The sequence below is a fragment of the Leptonychotes weddellii genome, chromosome 11 (assembly GCF_054177405.1).
Source record: "Leptonychotes weddellii isolate Sample4059 chromosome 11, ASM5417740v2, whole genome shotgun sequence".
NCBI classification, from domain to species: Eukaryota; Metazoa; Chordata; class Mammalia; order Carnivora; family Phocidae; genus Leptonychotes; species Leptonychotes weddellii.
The window spans coordinates 41,371,843-41,389,765 of record NC_138379.1 but is presented as its reverse complement, the minus strand read 5'-3'; the positions used below and the strand labels follow the sequence as shown (position 1 = coordinate 41,389,765).

The following is a 17,923-nucleotide window of genomic DNA, read 5'->3' as shown; positions in this document are numbered from 1 at the left end:
TCCATGGTTTCCAGAAACTCTTCTGTAGGCTCCTCTCCAGAAATCATGTTCTGTCCCTCCTTGCTAGGATTGGTGGTCTCGGTTTGCATCTCTCTGGAAGCTCCTTGAGATCTGCCTCTGGTTCCCACCTTATCCCCAGGATACAGCCCAGGACTTAGCCCGTGGTGATGAGCAGTGGATGTGTGGCAGAGAAAAGATATCCTGTTCCTTCATAGATGCAGATACTACATCAGAGTGGCTACAGCTCTCCGGACCGCTGTGTTCTGCCATCACTAGAATGTTCTATGACCTTGGAAAATTAGGAAACTCCTCTGTGCCCCAGTCTCTTCTTCACCTAAAAAGCAGGGATGGTAACAGTAGCTACTTTTGTGGGGTGTTGTGAGGAATGAGGGAATTGACATGGGAAGGGCTTAGGACAGTGCCTGGGTCACAGGAAGCCCCATGTCCCTGTTCCCGGTTTGCCCGACTCCCTGCCGAGGAGACAGGTGCAGCAGATGCTCGCCGCCCGCTCAGTGCTGGGCTGCTTGCCTTCTTTACTCCCCACATTAAGCTGATTAGTTGGATATTCTTATTGACTTCCATTTTGCAGATTAGGAATCTAGGGCTCAGAGAGGTTAAATTAGCCTGCAAGAGGATGCATAGTGAGGAAGTGACAGAGCAGGGACTAGAACCCATGTCTTTTGAATCTAGAACCCCAACTTTGATCACCAGGCTATTCCATCTCCGGCCAGGGGTGGAGTCTTTGGTGCCACCCGTAGATGCTGGAATGACACCGGGTGCTGCTCGCCAGGGTATAATTGCTGGCTTTTGAATGAAAGGAAAAGCAGCTGGGCCAAAGCTCCTTACTGCCCACTGGTTTTCTGCCAAAGGACAGACTGGTTCCTGGACTTACCTGCGGGAAGTCCCAGTGTTGTCCAGAGCTGCACGTCCCTAATCTGTCTTTCCGCTTCGCTGCTCAGTAGAGGCACCATTATGCAAATATTCAGATGTGAGCAGTCCCTGGAGGAACCCTCTCCCCAGCTTCCTCTTTATTTCTCGCTCCTCCCTGACATTCTGGAATATAAACAGTGATGTGGAGCTGTCCTGCAAGGAGCCCACAGGCCCGGAGCCAGCAGCACATCTCCAGATGCCCAGAGTCTGCGGGTCTGTGTTTCAAACTGTGACATGAGAAAGGGCATCCAGTTTGGACAAAGCCCTTCCTCATCCTGGCTCCTCTGACAAGCCTGAATATTCCTGGCGCTTGGAGAAGGCCTTTCTTTACAACCATTGCCTTTTCTCTCTTATTTAAAAAAAAAAAAAAGAAAGGCACAGACTATTGTTAAGTCTCATGTAAAGGCATAAACTAAAACCAGGAAGTAAACCAGCTTCTTATAAAAAGAAGAAAAACTGGATGGTGAATAGGAAAGATGAGCGGCTGCAGCATGGAGGCTGGGTGTCCAGGTTGCCAGCAACTCTAAGAGCTGAGCTGGGCTCGGACATCACCCTTCTAGGATGGGGACCGACGCCAGGGAGCCAATGTTCCAGGCTGCTCAGAGAAGCTCTCGTTTTGCAGGCTAGACCAGATGAGGAGACCAGCAGGGACAGCTTGCCACAGGGCCCTGCTTCCTTAGGAAGATGACACTGGGATTCTGTTGGGAGTCCCAGGTCTCGAATGGGACTTGGGGGCAGGTCAAGGTGTGATGGTGGGGCGGACAATCTATGGAATCAAAGTTAGGGGGCAGAGGAAGGAAGACAGGAGAAGCTGAGAGGTACCCAGAAGCTATCCCTTTGTCCACATTGAATCCTATCATCCTCCCTAGCCAGAGCTCACCCACTCTACTAAAGTACAAAGTTGCAGCTTAGGGCCACATTGATGGCAACACGAAGAATGTGCAACCAAAATGTACCTTAGTGCTCCCCAGCTCTCCTGTTTCTTCCTTTTAAACAGCTTTATTGAGATATAATTCAGATACCGTACAATCTACCCATTTAACGTGTACAATTCAATTGTTTTATTATATTTGCAGACTTAGGCAACCATCACCACAATCAACTTTAGAGCATTTTTATCACCCCCAAAAGAAACCCTGTAGTTTTTAGCTGTCTTCTCCCCAATACTCCCATCCCATCTCCTACTTATTCTTTACACAGAGTTCAAATAACCTTGGTGGTCTTACCCTGTGACATATTTAAGGAAGGAGATTAGAAGTGGGGAGAGGGATTTCCGTGGGCAGGGACGCAGAAGTGGCGCGTGGCGACTGTGAGCTCAGGCGTGGTGGTCAGGCCACTGGGTTCAGATGACAGCCCATCTCTTACTACTGAGGGGCCTCAGGTGAGGCTCTTAACTGCAGGAACCTATTTCCTGATCTGCACAATGAGGATAATAAAAGCACCTACCTTGCAAGAATTAAGTGAGCTAATACGCATCACTACTTAGGACAGTGCTTGGAACATCATTAGTGTTCTTGTTTTTATCATCATTATTATTTGACAGTCAACAGTGAAGGAGAAAGTCATGAAAAGCAGACACAAGAATTCGAAGCACAGCAGTCTTGGGACAAAATGCCTCTAAGCTCATGACTGGGTAACACAATGATGACTACAAGTCATCGAGAGAATTTTAAATTGTGTTCAGCATTCTCTGATTAAAATATAGGAATTATGGATTTCATTTTAAAAAAGCCACACCATAGCTGTTTTTTTTTTTTAAATATTAAGATTTATTTATTTATTAGAGAGAGAGAGCATGAGAGGGGGGAAGGGCAGAGGGAGAAGCAGACTCCCCGCCGAGCAAGGAGCCCGACGTGGGACTCGATCCCGGGACTCCAGGATCATGACCTGAGCCGAAGGCAGTCGCCCAACCAACTGAGCCACCCAGGCGCCCCTGTTTTGTTTTTTTTTTAAATTAGGGTATAAGGGGGCCAGATTTTGTCTGAAAAATGTAGCTTTCTAGAACAGCTACTTTCCCAAGTAAAACAGATAAACAGGTATTTGTTAGGAATTGAGCATATCACAGCTATGGTGTTATTAAATCATTCTGTTTAATGAAATTTCTTAAATCAGGGGTAGGTAACTTTTTAAATTCAGGGCCATTAATAAAGGAGCTACATTTGTTTTCTTTAAAAGATTTTTTAAAATTTATTTATTTGAGAGAGAGAGAGAGAGAATCTCAAGCAGGCTGCATGCCCAGCATGGATCCCAACACAGGGCTCCATCTCAGGACCCTGAGATCATGATCTGAGCTGAAATCAAGAGTCGGACACCCAACCGATGAGCACCCAGGTGTCCCAAGGAGCTTCATTTAAACAGTTTGATTCATCTGCTTTTAAAGTTAAGAGTAGAGAGTATTAGGCCTATTTTAAAAGATAGTCAAGATTGTACTTTATTTTGACCTCCGGAGTCTTTTAGGAGGAAGGGCAGCTGGGAAGGACTGGGGAGAGGGAGGAAGGGAGCTGGCAGGCAGTGGAGACCCACATTTGGTCAGGAGGGAGCCAAGGGAGACAGTGACGTGTGAGGGCAGGTTATCAGAGGGAGGTGAAGGGAGAGACAGGGGTTGAGATTGTGAGTCTTTACGCCTGATAGGCTTCAAGTGTGCAAATCAAAGCTATGCCCATCTGGGCAGGCCGCTGGTCACTTGGTGTGCACACAGAGTAGGTGCTGTCTGTGGGGCCCAAGGGCCTGGCATCCTTTCTCACAGCGGCCACCCATCATGGGCACACACCATAGTCAGCTGTATCTGCTGCAGCTTAGTGAGGGGACTGGGGTGTGTAATGTTTAGCCAGCCAAGACACCCCATGGTTCTCTACTACACACCATAGTCAGCTGTATCTGCTTTCTCCTTTCTGGATGGGCTGTGACCTCGGGTATCAATCACTGCTCCCCTTCTTAGACCGTGGGTCCCCACTTCCCCAGGAATCAGTGCAATGATGGTGGAAGCAATGGGGACAGATGAACCTCCGGAAGTGGGGGATGCCTGCCCCACCTAATGACATTCAGATTCAAACTATTAATAAATCTCCATGCTGGTTTGGGACTCTTGCCCCAAACCTTTAAAATGGTAATTCTCATCTGGAGGGGTAGAGGCTGCCAGAATGATCTGAGTGTGTGTGTGTGTGGGGAGGGTTCAAACAAGCCTGCCCATTCTGGAGTGTTCCCCATTCCCCTTGGGAATGACGTAGGTAGACTTCTCTGACCCTGCTGCTTCACTGCTCTCACCCCCAGTCTGATTAGGTGTCTCCTCTGGGATCCCCAAACATCCAGAGCATCTCACACACCAACCCCATTGTGTGATGACAGTCTATTGAATCGTCTGGCCAGCTATGCCAGCATCAGTCAGCTCCTGGAGTTCGGGGTATAGTTTCTCTGGGGCCTGACACTTGGTACTTTATTGAGTAAAGTGAGATCTGCGTGTGGCCCCCTGATTCACTGTACACAACTGAGAGCCTTTGGTGAACGGTTTGCTTTGGTGATTTCCCCTGCCTGGAAGTTCTCTGGACAGACTACACAGGGCAGCGGGCTTCAGAAGGTCCCTGGGAAGATGCTGGTTGTTCTCTAGAAGATTGAGGAGGGCCTTGAGGTCTTAACTTGGGTTTGGCGTATGAATCAAATGTTATTACGGGAAGGCTTTGGGGTGCCCAGGAGCTGAGGAGGGCTGGAGAGTGGGGCAGGGTAAGGATGGGGACACAGTGAATGGCAGGGGCAGCCAAGGGCCGTAGACCTGGGGCAGGAAAGGTATCAGACAGGTGCTGAAAGGTACTGTAATAACAGCCCATGTGACCAGTTCATGTCCTTGTGTTGAGGGCCTGTTTGGGCAAGAAAGTCTCTGTGGCCCAGGAGGCCCGTCCATTTCAGAGAGAATGAAGCTGCTCCTGGCCCCTTGGGCCTTCAGGCCTGGCCTGGAGCTGGTATGCCCACAGCCCCACACTCTGGCCAGCTTTTTGGCAGGACTGAGTTTCTGCCAGGTGGATATGTGGGTGGGGGAAGGAGGGGGCCTTCCAGCTATGGCAGAGAGAGCTGGCTCACTCTGGTGCCCCAAGGGCTAGCACGAGGTACAACAGGTGGGACCGTGGACAGACAGATCTTGGCCCATCATAAGGAAGTGCTTTCTAACAGTGACAACAGATCATGTTTTGTTCACCTTGTTTCCGTGCTTAGCACTGGCCTGGCCCAGAGTAAGTGCTTGGTAAATGTTTCTTGAATAAATGATTGATGACTGATGTCTTGTTCAGAAATGTAGTGAGCTGTTTGTCAGTGGAGGTGTTTAAGCAGAGGCTGTCTTAGTGAGGGGACTGGGGTGTGTAATGTTTAAAATCCTTTTCAGCCAAGACACCCCATGGTTCTCTACTTCAGATAAAGCTTATGGCTCCTTCTTTTATTACTGTTACGCATGTGGGGCTTCAGATGGTCTTGAGAGGGAAAGAAAGACAGGTGTGTGGACACACAGAGACACACACACACACACACACACATTCAGTCACTCAGTTGCTGCTCTGCACCTTTGTTGGCTGAGCCTTGACTGGATGGAATGGATGCTATGTATGGGCCTACGGTAGAATTTCTAAAATGCTCCCCCACCAAAGATGGCCCTCTCTAACTCCAGACCCTCTGAATATGATGAGACATCACTCCTGCAATTAGACTATAGTGTATGGCACAGCAGTCTTACAGCCACACGGAACTGGATTCTGCCAACACCCTGCATAAGCATGGAAGGGGATTCTTTCCTAGAGTCTCCAGATAAGAGCTCAGTGAAGCCAGAATCTTGACTTTGGCCTTTTGATACCCCAAGCATAGAGCCCAGCCAAGCCCACCCAGACTTCTCACTTACAGAACTGTGAGCCAATAAATGGGTATACTTTTAAGCCACCAAGCTTGTGGTAATTTGTTATGCAGCGATAGAAAATAAATACAGGGCCCTCTCCTTGGGCTCCATTTAGCTTTTCCAATTTGCTGAGATACAAGCTTAATGGTTAGCTCTGGTTACTCTAAGCCCTTGCCCAGGGTGAGTGAGCCCTGAGGAGATGGCCCATCTGTTGTTAAACCTGTCCCTTGTGCCTGTAGAATCAGGGCTCTCAGCCCAGGGATGTCCACATGTGACAATCTGGTGCTCACTTGAAGACCAAGATGGAGCCATAATGGACGTCTTCAAGAAGAGTTCTTTGGGCACAGCTCGGGGGTACTGGCTTCCTCATTGTGGCAGAAGAATATGGATATTCCTAGGACAAGCCTGGTGGGCTCCTGGCTTAGGCAGCCTTCCAGCTTCCTGAACGTGGTGGGCTTTATGACCTTTCTTACCTGTTGCTTACCTTAGATGTCATCTTGCTTCTCCTTGGTGAGACCAGCCCTCAGGCGGCATTGGCTGAGGCATGGAGGGGGGTGAAGTTGGCAAAGATAAAAACCATGAGCTGGCAGGCATGTGAGTGACACAAACGCCAGAGTCTCATGGGATCCAGCTGAACCAGTCAGAATGTTAGAGGGAGGCCAAAGTAATAGCTCTTCCTGTAGGTGTGAACGTCCAAAAGATGCCGAAGTGAGAGCTTTATTGCTCAAGGTGAATCTGCCTCTGAGGAATGATTGACTGGCATGAATGGGCATCTTCCTCGGGGCAGGATGCTTAGCTCCGCTCTGTGGAATGGATGGGTGGCAGGCTGGAGAGAGCCTGGGCTGGAGGCTCCTGGAGTTCAGGCTGCGTTTCTGGAACGACTCAGTGCCTCTGTTATGCAGGGTCATGGGCTGGGCAAAGGCAAACTCCTGAAAAGGGGCTGCCTCTACTTTCCAGGTGCAAACAGCCTGGCCCCAAACAAGGGATAACACAGGTGGGCAGATAAGGATCAGAGAGTCATAGCAAGTGGTAGGTGTATAGGCAGAGGAGGTCAATGTGGTTCCTGAAAAATTGGCAGTGGGCCTGTGAGGAGACCTGGCCAAGGGTCAGGAGGAAGATAACTGCTTCCAGGTGACTCATAACGCCTGTTTGGAGATCAGGCAATTTCCCCACCCCTTCTAGGTATCATGGTACCCGGAGAAGAGAGGGGTTCTATGGGCTCTGGTGGGTCATTGGGTCTTTTGCTGGTGGCTGTAGGCCCTGGCTACCCTGCTGGGCCCTCAGCTAGTTTCTGGCATTGGATACTCCAATGCTGGGGGACTGGGGTCTTTAAAGGCAGAGAAAAAGACGTGGGAGAGGGGAGTGCTCATGGCTTCACCTCATTGCTTCACCTTCAACTCCCTTCCTGGGGATCCTAGGACTTGGGGGTGATGTCACTGAAATGTTACTCTTTAGTTAATGAGGAAGGTGAGTATTTACGAATCACTGCAAATAAGCATGAGCTTGCAGCCTTTTAAACCACCTTGTGCCCACTTCCCCAAGAGTTTGTGAAATCACTTTTGGTGCTGAAGTGACAGGTCCAAAGGGCCCTGAACTTGATGCTGACCATTCTCTTTCCCATAATAGAGATACAGGTCTGTGCTGGCCCAGCAGTAGCAGCAGCCCAGATGGTGCATGTCGGGCTTGAGGAAGGAGCAGCGGGGGTGACAAGGTGGAGCAGGGTCCCCAGAAGGCTAAGGGCTAGCTGCCACCTTGCCATGTGACCTTGAGCATGCTCTCTTCTATTTCTGGGCCCCTGACTCCTTCATGAAGAAAAGAGGTGGGACTAGTGGGTGGTCACGCTCTCTCTCCTGGTTCCAGTGCCCCAGATTTCGAACTCTGTGAAATACAAGGTGGGTGTCATCTATGACCCTGTTCACTGTCCTTCCTGAGGCTGCTCACGTGCTGGGACTTAGAGTTTGGGTGACTTGACCGGGTCCACCCTCCTCCTGCCTTCGGTGTGAGACCCTGGCAGTGTGTCTCCCAAGACAGTTGCTTTCCCCAAGGTTCTTTTTTTTTAAATTTTTTTTTTTTAAATTTTATTTATTTATTTGAGAGAGACAGAGAGTGAGAGAGAGAGCACAAGAGGGGGTAGGGTCAGAGGGAGAAGCAGACTCCCTGCCGAGCAGGGAGCCCGATGCGGGACTCGATCCCGGGACTCCGGGATCATGACCTGAGCCGAAGGCAGTCGCTTAACCAACTGAGCCACCCAGGCGCCCTCTCCAAGGTTCTGTGTGCCGTGGAAACACAGGCCACGGCCATTCTTAGTGACCTCAGGGAGGGTTGTCTGCAGGGCTGTTCTGTACCTCAGGCAAAGATGTGAGTGAGAGGAAGGCATAATGAGCAATTTCTTAATGGTAGGGCCAGTACCAGTGATGAATCAGAGGGCAATTCTCCTGCCATGTGCATAACAAAGACTCTTTATCACTTGCCCCAATTCGTGGCTGATGTTTCCCACTTTTCCTTGTCCTTGGCTTTTAGAAAGAAAAGTTTCAAGATGATTCGGTCCCAGTCCCTGTCTCTGCAAATGCCGACGCAGCAAGATTGGAAGGGCCCCCCGACGGCCAGTCCGGTCATGTCTCCCACGACCCCTGTGCTCCCTGGCACCACTTCCCAGCCCACGCCAGTGCCCTATGCCATGCCCGAGTTCCAGCGGGTCACCATCAGTGGAGATTACTGTGCCGGGGTAAGGCATCTCCCACTCCCCACTCTCTACCTGTGCCCCTGGGGCCTGCGTGAGGGCCCATGTGCTTTGTGCAGAGGCCGGGGTCCTTGGCCACCAGGGACATGCCTAGCGCTGAAGCTTGTTCCGGTCCACGGGTGTCTGGGAGGTGGTGGGCAGGAGGCACAGGAGTCTGAAGAGAAGGAGGGTCTTAGTGGAGGTTGTGGGGTGTGGGTGTGGCTAGGGCACTGCTCCTTCCTGTGGGGGCGGGGCGAGGGCTGCGGGCTGGCACACTGGGCCTGTGGCCTGCAAGGTCCTTGTGTTCTGTGGGTCCAGAATGCTGCTCTCAATCCCTGCAGCCCACTGAGGAAGATGCCAGCTCAGACCCTTGAGTGTTTCCAAATGTTGAGTGGACTCGAAGTCCACGTGTTGACTGGTTTGTGTGGAATCAGTCATTGCTGGTTCAGCTCCTCCTATGGGATTCGGCTCAGTATCCTTAAATACAGGCTAGACCCTCCCAACCAGGAAGAGAGTTTTTTTTTTAAAGATTTTATTTATTTATTTGACAGAGAGAGACACAGCGAGAGAAGGAACAGAAGCAGGGGGAGTGGGAGAGGGAGAAGCAGGCTTCCCACGGAGCAGGGAGCCCGATGCGGGGCTCGATCCCAGGAACCTGAGATCATGACCTGAGCCGAAGGCAGACGCTTAACGACTGAGCCACCCAGGCGCCCCGGAAGAGGGGGTCTTGATGAGAAAATGAACAAGCTCAGTCACTGAAAATGTGCTAATTTTCTTGGTTGGATGATGCATTTTTATTGCTTCCTTCTTGAAGAGAAGTATCACTTAGTACAGGGTTAAGTTTGGTTCTCTCTCCCTGGCCCTCAACCTGCTACCCACACCTCAATTGTCCTTGTCCTTGTTAACTCTCTCTTCTTCTTCTTCGTTTTTTTTTGAGAGAGAGGGCACACACATGTGCAAGGTGGAGGGGGGGCAGAGGGAGAGGGAGAGAGAGTCCCAAGCAGACTCTCTGCTGAGCCATGAAGCCCGACGTGATGCAGGACTCTATCTCACATCCCTGAGATCATGACCTGAACTGAAATCAAGAGTCGGATGCTTAACCGACTGTGCCACCTAGATGCCCCCCCAAATATTTTATTATTTGAGGCAATCCTTGGCTTTGGTTTCTTATGTGTATCTAAAATTAATTAGGCACATATAATTTGTTTATTTTTACATAAATGGTAGTTTACTATACACATTATACTGACTCTAGCTTTTCTCACTTAACGGCACATCTAGGAGATAATGCCGTATTAATATATAAAGAACATCCTTGTTCTTTTTTTTTAACAAGTGCATAATATTCCACTGTGTGGGTGTACCACACTTTAAGTTCCTATGGATGGGAATTTTGTTGGATTGGACACAATGCAGGCCTTCTCTGAAGATGCAGCATCCTGACCAGGAGTCCTTAATATCTACCTGGCCTCTGACATGTGGGCAGAACAGGAGAAGGGGGAGTAGAGGTGGACCGGCAGCCAGCTGAATGGGAGGATGTTGGCTTGGTGCAGTAGCTAGCTTCTTTCCATCGGTCTCCTGGCATGGAGCCCCTGAATTGGGCAGTTGGTCCCTAGAGAGCTATGAGTCCATGAAAGGCAGGCTGACCTTACAGATCACCTTGGCTCTCAGTGGGCCTGCTGCTGGGCATAGGGCCCACAGTGTCTATAAGCTGGCTGGTGACTGCTGGTCAGCTGGGCTCCTGAGCACCCTTTCTGATACTTTAGCCATGGCCTGAGCCCCTTGCCCTGCTGAGTCCTTTGGCTCTGCCAAGTGTTTGGCTTTGTCATTGGCAGGGACATATTTTTGTCTAAGGTTCTAAGATGTTTGTGTCTATTCACCTATTCCTGCTGCTCTCAGAATCCGTCCACTGGAAGGTGTAAAATGGAATTAATGTGGGGACACGTGGAATCAGGAAGGGAGAAGCTACTTTCTTAACAAAAGCGAGGAGCAACATTGAGTAAAAGTATAAAAACATGCATGGGAAAGCTATATACCAGCTTCCTTCCTCTGAGCCTGGAGTGGGGTGGAGGAGCAGGGAGGGTGGAGTTTTAGCTGTGTCTGTGATGATTTATTTATTCAAATATATGGGAGATCTGGAACAGTAATGAAAAACATTAGAAGTTTTAGCTCTGGAAGGTAGACACATGGGTGTCTGTCATATTATCTTCACTGCTTGTCTGTGTGTTTAAAATGTTTTAAAACTAAAAGTGGTTTTTAATTAAAGCAGAGAGGAAACTTCCAGGAACACGCCCCACACCCCCATGCTCCACCGGCATCTTGTACCTCCCTCTGCTCTGTGTCACTTACATCCTGTTATGACTGTCAGTTTAGCTGCTTGTCTCCCCAGACACGTTTGGATTTCTGCCACACACCTCCTTCCCAGACAGACAGAGATAAATGAGCCCACTGGAAGGTGGGAATTTCTCTCTTCCATCTTTGAGAAACAGGCAGCTCTGGGAAGGCAGAACATGCTTAGGTGCAGGGAGCCAATCAGATCAGAATCTGAAGTCTGACTTTGTAACTTCTGGCAAGTGATTTATCCTCTCTGGGTCACGGTTTCCCCCTTGGTAAAATGGGTTGCTGTGAGGACCAAAATGAAATCTAACACTTGCCAATAAGTGCTTGTTGACTGGGTGAATTGGGTGATTCACAGACGAAACAGAAGCCAGGGGGTGGCAAAGCAGCAGACTGAGCATGCCGAGTTTTTATGTTTACCTCTGGGGGACCCCTGTGTTTTCTCCAGTGAAAGTGATGATCCTCACCCTCGTCAGGGCTATGGTCCAGGCCCTGGCTCTTCATGTTCAGGGTGCAGCAGGAGGGCTGTGGTTTCACTAGCAGCACCAGAGGCTGGTCTTGGGGGTGCAGGCTGGAGGACCTGCCTTCCTCTGAGTCTCCAGCAGCCCTCATTCTCCGCCTGGGCCAGGGGTCCCTGGGCTCAGTCATTGACTAGGAGGACACGTAGGACCCAGCACAGAGTTGTACTCAGGACTAGGATTTATTACAGTGAATGGATGCAGAGCGAAGTCAGCACAGGGAAAAGGAACAGGCAGTAGAATCTCCCAGAACCCAGACTCCTCTCCCTGTGGCGTCAGCAGAACACACTTCATTCCTTCAGCATCGACTCGTGACATATTTGAAGTGCCGTCTACCATGGAAGCTCATCAGAGACTCAGCACCCAAGGTTAATAAAAACCTTGTCTTCCAGACTCCCAGAGAAAACCAGGTGTTCGGCATAAACCGTAGTGTTTGTGCAAACCGTTTAGGCTGGATGAGCTGCTCATATTAGCTTGTGGGGAAGGCACCTGAAACCCAAGTTCTCAGCTGCCAGCTGAAAGCCAACTTTGCAGGAGATCTTGCTATGGACCGTGGTCTCAGTCCTGCTATGTGGACTCTTCTCTGCCCACCCCCTTCTGCAGATCACTGTGGAGGACTATGAGCAGGCTGCCAAGAGCCTGGCCAAGGCCTTGATGATACGGGAGAAGTATGCCAGGCTTGCCTACCACCGCTTTCCACGGACCACTGCCCAGTACCTGGGCCATCGGCGGGTAGACACCATGCCTCCGGAAGAAGGCCTCCCAGGTAGGGCACTGTGGGTGCATGGGGGGTCCTAAGTGGGGCATGGCCCAAGAGTTGGTCAGGACTTTTTCCTGACTGGATATATTTGTTCCAGATGGTGTTTTAAGGACAGGGCCCTGGTATGGGCTTCCTACACCCAAGGGTTCCTTCTGTGTGCGCTCTATGCTCTGCCCTAGGTAGAACTGAGCTATAGCAGTTCAGAGAGATAGGCAATCTCATCCTGGATATTTAAAACAACACCACGACTGGGTGCCTGGGTGACTCAGTTGGTTAAGCGACTGCCTTCAGCTCAGGTCATGATCCTGGAGTCCCGGGATCGAGTCCCGCATCGGGCTCCCTGCTCAGCAGGGAGTCTGCTTCTCCCTCTGACCCTCCCCCCTCTCATGCTCTCTCTCGGTCTCATTCTTTCTCTCTCAAATAAATAAATAAAATCTTTAAAAAAACCCCAAAAAACCCCACAACACCACGACTGTAAATGCTGAATTTGCTAGTGGGGTGGGGGTAGATGGGGGTAGATGCAGAGTGCATGTTCTGGGGGCAGGGAAAGTAGGCTCTGGAATCAAACACACCTACCTTCTGGTCTCAGCTCCACCACTGTCTTGGGCAAACCTCAGTTTCTCAAACTGTAAAATGGGACTAATATCTATACCCTGGGTCCGTTCTGAGGATTGAATGAGAGAATGCACATGAAGTACTTAGTGCAGTTCTGGCACCTGGTGAGTGAGTGTTCAGTCAATGGTAGCTGCATTTACACTGCAGAATTTGGGGATGAAGAGATCAGAGATGGCAGGATGGTTTCTGGGGGAGTCTGGTCTGAGAAGGACCTAGGAGCAGTAGAGGCCGTAAGTAAGTTAGGTAAGATGAAGGAAGACAACAAGAAACCACCATCTGTAGAGGTGGTACCGGGGGATCAGGCAAGGGCCTGCTGGTCTGTGCCAGTGCCCAGGACCCTGGCTGCCCTCTGGGTGTAATGGGTGCCAAGGGGTCTCCTGTCCAGGTTTTCCTTGAAGCTCTGAGACCTGGACGTTGAGCATCTGTGACCACCTGGGACCCTGGTTAAATCTCAGCCCTTCCAGGCCCATTTCCCTATCTGTCTGAGGCAAGTGGAAGCTACCTGCCCCAGTTTGGGCAAGGGCAGACAGGACCAGCTGTCAAATGTGTACTTTATACAAAACAGAGTACCCAGGGGGCCTGGGAATGAGCCTGGTGAGGCAGACGCTGTGGGTTCTTGCAGGCCCCTGGCACACTTCAGGGACTCCTGAGCTAGCCAGGGGCTGTGCCTGATGGGGGAACGTGCTTCAGCCCCTGTGATGCCTCATGTGTTCTCTGGGGCGGTCTGTTCCGAGCACTGACTGGGGGACACCCAGGCAGATCACCAGGCCTTGGCTGCTTTCTTCGATGAAGATGCCAGGGCTTCCGCCTGCCTAGGCTGGCAGCTGAGCAGCTGCGCCCTATGTGGGGTTGGCTGGTGTGCAGAGTCAGAGCCCCCAGATCTACTGCTATTGAGCATAACCTCTGTTCCTTGGCCAGAGACGGAGCTTCTCTAGAGTCAGGAGAACTCATGGTAAGAGTGATGCGAATAATGTCGTCTAATTGATGGGTTATAGGCATCACTGTTACAAAGCATTGCTTATACCCACGTTTGCAGCCTTTACAACATCCCATTAAGGCAGGGTGTGTTATTCTCAGATGAGCAGGCAGGATCAGAGAGGTGAAGTGGTTTGTTCAGTCTCATAGCTGGGAAATGGCCAAGCGGCATTTTCTGCCTCCTGTGGGCTAACAGCCCTGGGGACAGAGAACTCTGTCTTTGCCATTCCCTGCTCTGTGGGGGATGAGCTGCCTATTCTGTGCTTATTTGGGGAGGAGAGGAGCCCTCCTTCCATCTAGCCCCTTGCCTGCCCCGGGCTCAGGAAGATGTGGGAGGACAGGGACAATTATTCCCACTGGGCGGTCCCAGGTGCTGCCTGTTATTTTATTAGGAGAGGACACAACAGCCCTTTCTAATGTGCCTGGAGTCCCTGTCATGCCCAGGAGGCTGAAGCTCATTTCAGTTAAATTAAAAACATTTACTGAAGTGCCAGCCATGTGCCAGGGGCTGTTCTAGGAAATGCGGATACAGCAGTAAACAAACCAAACATAAAAGACCCAAGATAAGTAAGTGGAATTATTTTCCATAGTGGCAGATGCCAAGGAGATGATATAAAGGAGGGAAGGAGATATGTGATGTCAGGGCAGGTGAGAGTGGTGGGGGTGGTTGGGTTTTAGATGAGATGATGAGGATAGCCCTCACTGAGGTGACTTCTGAGCTCACGTGAGCTCATGAGGTCAAGGGCACTTTGCAATCACTCAATCCTGTTTTGCAGACTTCCACCCTCCCCCTCTGCCCCAGGAAGACCCTTACTGTCTGGACAATGCTCCCCCCAACCTGGGCTACCTGGTCCGCATGCAGGGGGGCATCCTCTTCGTGTACGATAACAAGAAGATGCTGGAGCGCCAGGAGCCCCACAGCCTGCCCTACCCCGACCTGGAGACCTACACCGTGGACATGAGCCACATCCTGGCTCTCATCACAGATGGCCCCACGTAAGCCGGCTTCCCCCAAGTCTGCCTCTCTTTGCATGGTGGCTGTTCTGTAGGAAGGGGCTGGGAAAGGCCAACCAGGTCCCCCTTTTACTCTGGGCTTTCCTGCGCTTAAATCATCCCAGAAAGAGAGTACTTTCCCTTTCCCCCCGTGCTTTGTGGGTTCCTGCGACAATTTTCCATCATAGGCTGGCATGTTCTTAGAGTCAGTACTACCTGTCTCTTCTGCATCCTAAAGCTGGAACTTCTGTTTCTTAAAGTGTCAGTTTTCCCTTTCCCCACTCAGGGTGGCAGCCTTGCAGAGGTCCAGCCCAGGGCATCAATAGATGGTGGAGGAGAGAAGAAGACTGTTGCTTTGGTTGTTGGGTTTTCCGTGTTTCTGGAGGGGAGAGTGCAGGGAGCCTGGGAGCTTTGTGCCATGACCCCCAGGATGCTCGCTCCCTCGTGGGCTTGGCTTGAGCTAAACTGGAAGGCAGTTGTCTCCCTGCATTTGGTCCCTCCCTTCTTGGTGAGCACTTCAGCTAATCAGCAAAGGAGGTTGGGCAGGCCTGGCCCCTGAGCCGGGGAATGGCTGTGCTGAGTGCTTGGCCAGGACTCGGCAGTGGGGGCAGGAAAAGGGTGTGGTCACTGCCCAGGACTCTCTTGCTCTGCCTTCAGGGTTTTGCAGGGAATGGTGTGATGCCAGTTTCCAAGGGAGGAGGGTGGGTCCCAGGGGGGTGGGGAGAGTGGGTCTCAGGCCTCCCTGATCTGAGGGCAGAGCTAAGGTCCGGTAGGGGGAAAAGGCAGTTTCCAGGAGGCTTGCCTCTGCCATGTGAGGAGGAGCTATGAAGGGAAGCCTTGGGAGGGAGAGGAGGGGGAGGGCCCTGGCTGTTCCAGGAGGTATGTGAGCAGGGGTTGTCCTGTCCCAGAGGCTGTCCAGGCCAGTCCTGCTGGTAAAGGGACTAGGTGAGATGGCCTTTGAAATCCCTCCTGACTCAGACTCTTCATGCTTCCTCTGAGCTCTTCTCTGGGGATTGTCTCCGTCGACATGATGGTGCTGTTCCAGGGTCGGCAGCTGCTCCTGATGGAAGTCCGAGTGATTTCATGCCAAGGGAGCTGCTGTTTGTTTGGGGGTCACAGGAAGCAGGGTGGCATGACTTGTGGTTGGAAGTTCCGTGTGGCTGTGGGCACAGGCACGTGGCCAAGCCCTGGGCTGGGTGTGGGCTGGAAGTTGGCTGGCAGCAGTGAGCATTCCCACCCTTGGTGGCCTTTGCTGACTGGCGGGAGCATCAGTCCCTGCAGAGATTTCTGTCCTAGTAACAAACATCTCTGCATTCCTCATCTGCTCGTGATACAAAACCTCCTCTGCTTGTCCTGAAATCTCAGAGTCGAAGGGTCTTCAGGTCTCGGGGGTTGCGGAATGTCATTAGGTCACCGGATGCTTTCTCCCCATGCCAATGTGGGCAGGTCTTGCCTTATAGTTTGGCTGTATTACTGGGGTTCTGGGCAGAAGTGAAACTCCTTTTAAGGAGTTAAAGGTGGCTGAGGATCGATGGGAACACAGAAGGAAGGAAGGGATGAGGAGGGAGACCTTTACTGAGCATCCACTCTGCTCAGTCTTGGGCACTGCCATCTCCATACTTGTTCATGGGAAACAGAGGTTTGGGATGAATTGCCTAAGCACATACAGCTAGAAGTCCAAGAACCTGCACGAGGTCGCAAAGTCAGCTTTGCACCGCCCTGAATGGACCCTCCACTCATGTCACAGAACACATGGAGGTGGTTACACAGTCCAGCTGGGTCTGCAGAAAGCTGGAACCGCCACATCCCTCTCTGCTACATCCTGACCTTCCACCTGAGGGCCGGTCCCCACAGCTGCTGGAGGTCTCCAAACTGGAGAGCTCCATGTGACTTCTCCTCAACTGGGGTTTCTCCCCCTTCCCCACCTGCAGGAAAACATACTGTCACCGGCGATTGAACTTTCTGGAATCCAAGTTCAGCCTTCACGAGATGTTAAATGAAATGTCTGAGTTCAAAGAGTTGAAGAGTAACCCCCACCGAGACTTCTATAACGTGAGAAAGGTGCGTCAGTGGGCCACTATTGAGAGCAACCCCTCCCAGTCCCCCTCCCAACCCACTGGGATGCCCTGAGCCAGTCTGCGGCTGGTCCCCTGTGTGGCCTTCCTTGGCCAGAGGAGTGTGATGTGTACGTGTGGAAGAAAGACTGGCGAGTTGCCTTCCCTCTGCCGGGCCATGTCTCAAACGGTACTTGGTATGACTCTAGGTGGAAACCTTTGTCCGTGTTATGTGTCTGTTGCAATGTGCCCTCTAACTTGGAAAATAAGGTATGGTCTGTTAATTGGTCATAAGACTTGAGGCCAGGCTACTTGTAAGGTGGAGGATGTATTGAATTCATCATGGAGAGAAAAGGCTGTTAAGACCTCTTTGGACTTGGGAGTTGGTGGTTTTGCTTCCTTCTGGACCAGAAGTAGGTAAGGAAAAGCATCCAATGCACTCCCGTCTTGCCCCTCCCCTAGGGTGCATGAGCAGCCTTAGCCTGGGTTCGGGGACTGCGGCTGCGGCTGGGGCAGGTGTGTGTGTTAAATGGTCATGGCCTCCAGCTGTTCCATTTTCTTCCATTTAACTAATATCAGTGCTAAGCCTGGGGTGTTTGATATTGAACAGGAGTCACTGACCGTCCCCGAGAAGTTCCTAGCCCTGTCCTCTCAGTGTGAAGTGTTGTGGCTTCCAGGAAGAGCCCAGAACTGAGCTGACTTAAAAGAGTGCATAGGAGTCAGCCTGGGCGGGGGGGAGGGGGTGCGGGGGCAAGGGAATGGAAGGGATGGCATTCCAGGCAGAGGGCACAGCATATGCCGAAGACTAAGAGGGAGAGAGTGCTGTGCCATGAGAGAGGAGAAACTATGTCCAGTGTGTGGTGTGACAGGAGCTCAGGTGTGGGGGACAGCATGGTGCTGGGCTCTGGGGAGAGTGAGGTGGTGGAGGTATGTGAGGTTCTGGACCATGTGGTGGGGGGGCTGGGTTTCTCAGAGGAAGCAGGGAGCGGGGAGGGGGCATGGTAGTATTCTGGGAGAGAAGCTCAGGGGGAAAGGGTGGGGATTAGGCTTTGCCTCATGGCCAAACCCAAGCTGACTCACTGTGGCGTCCTCATCTCCAGAGGGGATTCTGTCCCAGATGTGACCCCTTGAGGACTCCCCCTCCCTGGGGTC

At 51.4% G+C, this 17,923-nt stretch overlaps 1 protein-coding gene across 4 annotated transcripts in view; it reads left to right on the top strand.

Annotated features, from left to right (window-relative positions):
• AMPD3 (adenosine monophosphate deaminase 3) overlaps positions 1-17,923 on the top strand; it is a 46,191-nt gene that overhangs the window by 12,483 nt on the left and 15,785 nt on the right. For all 4 annotated transcript variants that reach the window (XM_031017402.2, XM_031017398.2, XM_006728517.3 and 1 more), the window contains exons 3-6: positions 8,321-8,525; positions 11,978-12,140; positions 14,501-14,720; positions 16,649-16,778. In XM_031017402.2, coding sequence (XP_030873262.1) covers positions 8,321-8,525; positions 11,978-12,140; positions 14,501-14,720; positions 16,649-16,778 — 718 coding nt within the window. The remainder of the gene's footprint in view (positions 1-8,320; positions 8,526-11,977; positions 12,141-14,500; positions 14,721-16,648; positions 16,779-17,923) is intronic.